This window comes from Manduca sexta, chromosome 27 (assembly GCF_014839805.1).
Source record: "Manduca sexta isolate Smith_Timp_Sample1 chromosome 27, JHU_Msex_v1.0, whole genome shotgun sequence".
In the NCBI taxonomy this organism is placed as follows: Eukaryota; Metazoa; Arthropoda; class Insecta; order Lepidoptera; family Sphingidae; genus Manduca; species Manduca sexta.
Window position 1 is genome coordinate 9,830,654 of NC_051141.1, and position 6,000 is coordinate 9,836,653.

The 6,000-nt window shown below is 30.9% G+C and overlaps 1 protein-coding gene across 1 annotated transcript in view; it reads right to left on the minus strand.

Moving 5' to 3' along the window:
• LOC115447964 (peroxidasin) overlaps positions 1 to 3,025 on the minus strand; it is a 39,509-nt gene extending 36,484 nt beyond the window's left edge. Inside the window, exon 1 of the mRNA XM_030175262.2 lies at positions 2,726 to 3,025. Coding sequence (XP_030031122.2) covers positions 2,726 to 2,892 — 167 coding nt within the window. The 5' untranslated portion in view covers positions 2,893 to 3,025. The remainder of the gene's footprint in view (positions 1 to 2,725) is intronic.
• Between the last annotated feature and the right edge of the window lie 2,975 nt (positions 3,026 to 6,000).

Sequence of the window (6,000 nt, forward strand, 5' to 3'; positions counted from 1 at the left end):
TTAAATAAAAGTAATACTTATAGTGTGACCGAAGATAGCTCGGATATCTGGTCGCAGGCCGCTGTCGATAGCTCCGTATGCAAATCTTTAGGGAAGGCCTATGTACAGCACTGGACATTGTGTAGCTGACAGTAGACTGCAGTTTTTTAAAATCCTAATAAAACTTTATCAAACAATTTCAAATTATGGTCTTATACGCCTGCGACCGCATACTAAATTGCATCTGCGTTTGCTTCTAAATGCATTGCCAATTTCAAAATGGCTGACATTGTTTTTATGTAATCTGCCGCAACGTTGGACAAATTATGATTTCCAAGAGGAAAACTATTTTAAATAAATAAATATCATGTGAAATGAACAATATTGCGATACGTTGTGTTCACACACCTAGATACAAACAGCATTGATTCACCGTAGCAACATCATCTGGGTATTTGGCAGGTATCTGTTCGGCATGGAATTATAGGTAAATTTTGTTAATTTCCTGCCTTTTGTTATGTTTTCACAGAACTCAAGTAAAGTGCCCAAGTTTGAGCCGCTACATGATTCACAAACAAACAAAAAATTACTTAATTACGGACTGTACACCGATGTATTGTTTGTTACTTTGCTGCCAAATATTACGCTTCATATCTGTAATTTTTTCAATTCAGTTGAATTTTCGTTTCACTTTTCGTTTTTTGGAACAAACCTTTATTTCATTACGCCAAAAGGAGTATGTAATAATTAAATATTGATAGGTACCATACATACTTGTGTTAATATAATATTACAGGCTATATTTCCGAAAATTTATTTCTTTTGTCTCGTAATGCGAAAACACACTTCGATTTTTTATTAGTTTATTTATTATTGAATAATGTATACAAATTTTATCAATTTTTTTTTTTTATATTCCTTCAAGAAACGTATTATTGAAGATTTTCAAATTATATTGACAGTTAATGTTTCCGTTAACTTATAAATTATAAGAAAAGAGGATAAAGTTATAATATATGTATAAATAAATAAATAAGTGAAGCACAAACATAACTTCGTAAGAAAAAACAGTTTTCTCCTAAATAGCTTGACGCCGCTGTTAATGTTCCAATGTTAATTTTATAAGTCTATAATCACATTATATTTTTCAAATTACATGATTTTTGTAGTAAGTAACTAGTTCACTGGACATTTCGCTACCGGTTTCGATGGCGGATTTTCGAGTATTATGCTATTCAATATTCTAATAACTTTATGATCTATTAATTAATATAGTTAATATCTATGAAATGATTTAAATGTTAATAATAATAATACCTAGGATATTTGTTACAAATAAACTAATGAACCGCTTAATGGATTTGAATAAAGGCCCACAGATAGTTCAATTACTTAATAAACGTTTTTTTTCTCCCGGATAAATTAAAAACAACCTTTTATTCATGTAAAACCCGCAAACACAGGTGGAGCCACGAAAAAATAGCAATATCTCGTAATTATTTTGTCTTAGATACTTTTTTACCATTAGGAGACATATTTTTTTAATTTTGACTTAATAATTTAGCTACTACCACTGCGCGTACGTGAGAAAAAGGTCTTGACTCTTGACGAGCGGACAACAGTGATCATAAAAAACTATTTGCAACTACCAAAGTAAATAAGTATAATATAATATTGTACAAAAATTTATTTTTTTATATGTATTAGTACGTATTATGAATTTTTAATAGATAGCTTTTAAAAAATGGTTAGTGCGCATCTAACTGCGCCGATTTGCTTAGGCGAGGGAATTAAATTAGACTTTATAAACTTACATAATATATTATTTACATTTGTACCAAGTGCGTCATATAAAATCCATTTCTTACGGTAAAATGGCGTTTTACTAATAAAAAATATGCAAAATTGTGAGAAAATGCTTGGATTTTCATTAATAGAAAATACGGAATAAATGTTGCATAAAGACAGACATACAGACAGACACTAGCTGGGACTAACACCATCATAATATTAAATAGATAGTTCCTATAGATTTATTTCAGATAATGACACGATGGATTTATTAAACTGCCTACAGGTACACGCAATAAACATATATGTAAGTATTTATTTTTAAATAAAGATTGATTCTCCGAACTCCGTATTAGTTTTATAACTAACTAAAATTTTACAGAATCTTTTTGAATGTTCCACAGAACAATGACATCACCTATATACGCAACGTGGTGGCATGTCCGATAACATGCCTAAAATAAATAAAAGACAGTGAACTTGTTTAACGCGTTCATTCGCATCAGGATTCAGACCATCGTCAGTCATCCTTGTTAATTGTTGCTTAGCTCCGAATCAAACTATTTTTTAATAATTGAATTATTGTAAAATGTTATTTAAGAGATTCAAATTTTTATAAGTATCTACTTTTGTTAAGAATGTGTCTTTTTTTACTTAAATCTATGGATAGTAATTATTTTATTCCTCATCGTTTAGCTACGAACCGCTGACGTTACTTAAATTTAACGTGGATCGCATTATGAATAGACTATTTTGTACATCGCTTAGCGTTTATTAATCGGACATGTCTCGTAAGCACTAAAATAATCCAAAGCAAAAGCATATGGTTTCGCAACAATAACATTTCGCATTCGGCGGCAGTCCACGCGCTTGTTTCATACTTATTTATAAATCATAGCCGGAGGTTATAAATAAATTTAAATTGAGCATAAGTTAAAAACTTTTAAAAACTTACAATGTGTGAGTATCGGCCGGCGTCTTGGGAACGATCAACAAATCTTGATGAAGGCACCCAACCTTGTTTCGGTTACATTGACATTTCGGTGGGCAGAATTTAACCGACCAGGATAAATTAAAAAAGTTAAAGAACAAGAGAAAACTAAAAAAAAATAACAGCTTCATTATGAATGGACCGTTTTAAAATTTAAATTTCGTAAAGTTAAGGTGCGGAGGCGCGCGACACCGCCAAGCCGCGGTGCGAGTGACCGAGTACGAGTCCCGGATGGCGACTGGCGATTCTGGCGGCCGACTGATCGCGGACTAGTTGGGAGATATCAGTCTGCACGCTGTTCACTGCTCTCGACTCTCTGATCTCTCGCTTGCATTAAACTACACTGGGTTTCTCATTCCTGGTACCAATGCCAAATTATATGATAACTATATTATATTTCGTATTAGTAATAAAAATATAATTATAAAACTACTTACAGCAAAAAGACCAGTGGTACAATTACTATATTAAATTAGACACCAGCACGAAGAAAATGGTAGTGTGCATACACATACCTATACATAAACATAAAAACATAAATTGGAATAAGGACTAGTGTTTTAAATCATTTCACAGTACGTTAATATATAAAGTTCCATTATTCTTTGAATTGTAGAGATTTTTGGAGTCGGTTTTATTTTGTATTTATTTTAATTATTTCCTTTTTTGTCAGTTACAATAGATATACAATTGAACTCAATGAATCATTCTCATGCTATATTATTACAGAAGGGATTATGAATTATTCAAGGTCAAATATCTATAAAAAATAAATTAAAACGGGTCCATTCCGAAACTAAACAAAATCGAACGCAAATAGAATCGTCTAAATCGGACCAAGGTTTAAAAAATTATCATTGAAGAAACATAAAAACATATACGACGGATACAGCCTATCTCGTTCAAAGTCGATAGAAAATAGCAACATTCGACGTTAACAATTACCTACCTGAGTTATTGTTCCTAGAACTTCGATTTTACAAGGCACATGATTAAAGAACAATTTATTTATCAGCTACAAACAATAAGAAAACTTCCTCTAACGCGGTATAAAACTAACAGTGGAATTTATAGATAGTATATAAGCATAACATAACTACATTGTACTCTTTCTTAAAATGACCTTTAAGATGATGCCAGAAAGTTGCGAAGGCTTCGTTATGATAATGTATTGCGTGTTTCTTAGAGGGCAAACTCCAAAAATAGTACCTAATGGTATGTACTTAATATCACGAAAAGTAACCAAGCAAATGCAAGGCAACCAGGTATAAAGCGGGAAATTAACATCATTCATCATATTAACATATCTGATTCCTATTTATATAACAAAGTCCAAAGGATGTTACGTGTTTTAGGTTTATTTAGCGATAACTATTGTTTATCCCGTGATCCAATTTAACTATTCACATGATTTGTCAGCAGAAGCATGCGTGTTAGCATGCGAAGCCACAGCTTGATGGTCAAAACCGCCATGGCCTGTACCAATAGATTCGCCAACTCTTTTCTTTACATTATATAGTTCATATTGTGTTCATTTTGCTTAGCTGGCAATATAAATTAGACCCCGAATCCTTAATTGGTAATAAGTATATAAGTACTTAATCTTAAATTTTCAGTGTTTGTAGTTACTCTAAAAATAATAAAACGAGGGCGTTAAAAAAACACATTTTCACTTTTCAACCCACGACGGAAAAAGAGGGTATCTGTGTCTGTTTAGATACACAATAGTTACAATGCCAAAGACAGCCAGAAGTCTGTCTTTGGCATCATAACCCCTAAAGGAATGGACCGATTTTGATATTTTTGTTGTTTAAAAACTGATGTGATCGAAATGGTTTTTAGCTATTATTTGCGACATGATCACAATTGAGTCAAAATATTATTGGGAACTTAGAATATACTTAAAAGACAAACACAAAAGGTTTTTTTATGTCAAGGATTTATTTTATTTATACAGATTAGAAATAATTAAAAATAACTATTTAAATTTCTATGAAGTGTTTAACTACAACTGTCATCTAGTAAGTATACGTACCGAATAATTATACTCAGTCGGGTGTTCACCGACAAGTTACATCTAGTACTACCGAATAATTATAATCAGTCGGTTTTGATGACGCGCAACGTTAAATTCGTACTCTTCAATTTTGCAACGTTTCAACTCTGTTATTTTTGACAAAATGTTTAAGAGTGCCATTTTTAGGTAATTGTAGAGCAGGCAGATTGCATTACTATTTTTCTATTTTGATTATTATGATTATGATTTATTTAAAAACAACATTGAATACTTATTTAAAATTATAATTGGTTATTACTTATTCGTATAATATAATTAATATGTCTAATTCAATGAAGGAGTGCAATGAGTTCTTGTAAACAAGATTATTTTTATTTGCTGTATGTAGGTTTATATGTATTTTATACGAATTTATTTTAGATACGGCGTATTACGAAATTATAAAACTAAATCCTTACAACCTGCTTTAATTAAGTATTGACCGGCGGTTAGTATGGAGGGTAAGATTTTAAGTTTATATAGATAGGTAGTTTATTACATGCAGAGATGTACACAGTATCTTATTAAAAGTATCTGAATTTCAAGTTACGAGATACTTGAGAAGAAAGCATTTGACGTATCCGATAAAAGACACTTTTGAAAATAGTATTTAAAATTTTACAATAAACGTTTTTCAATTAAGTCTTTTTTGAAAACATAAATTGTTAGGTCACATCTTAAAAAAGGGATGGTCTACAGTATTGGAACACGGAAAAAGGTGTATTGGTCATTGACATGGGCGTAGGCCGGAAACCCGTTGCACCCAACCAAAATTAAGCTTTCTTTTTGTATTTATAAAATACTAAGATATGAAAAAAATATTTTAGATATAAGATGTAAATACAGATACGTAGGTATTTTGTATCTGTATTTCAAATACTTGAATCTATAATAAGTCACATTTCTGATTATTATTATTGGTTTATTAGAGCTCCACATAATTATATCTATGTATAATATACATACCTAGATAATACAACAGTACAAAGGTCGATTTTTCAAACATCACTCATCAGATAAAAGTTTGGTCGGCGGATGTATAACATTTTAATTAAAACTTGACAATATAAAAGTGAACTATTCTCTTCATACGACTGATTTCCAATTTGTGTGTTATCCAGTGAACAATAGACTATAGAAAATTCAGATTAAATAAAATTATCAATTATATTTATCGAAATTC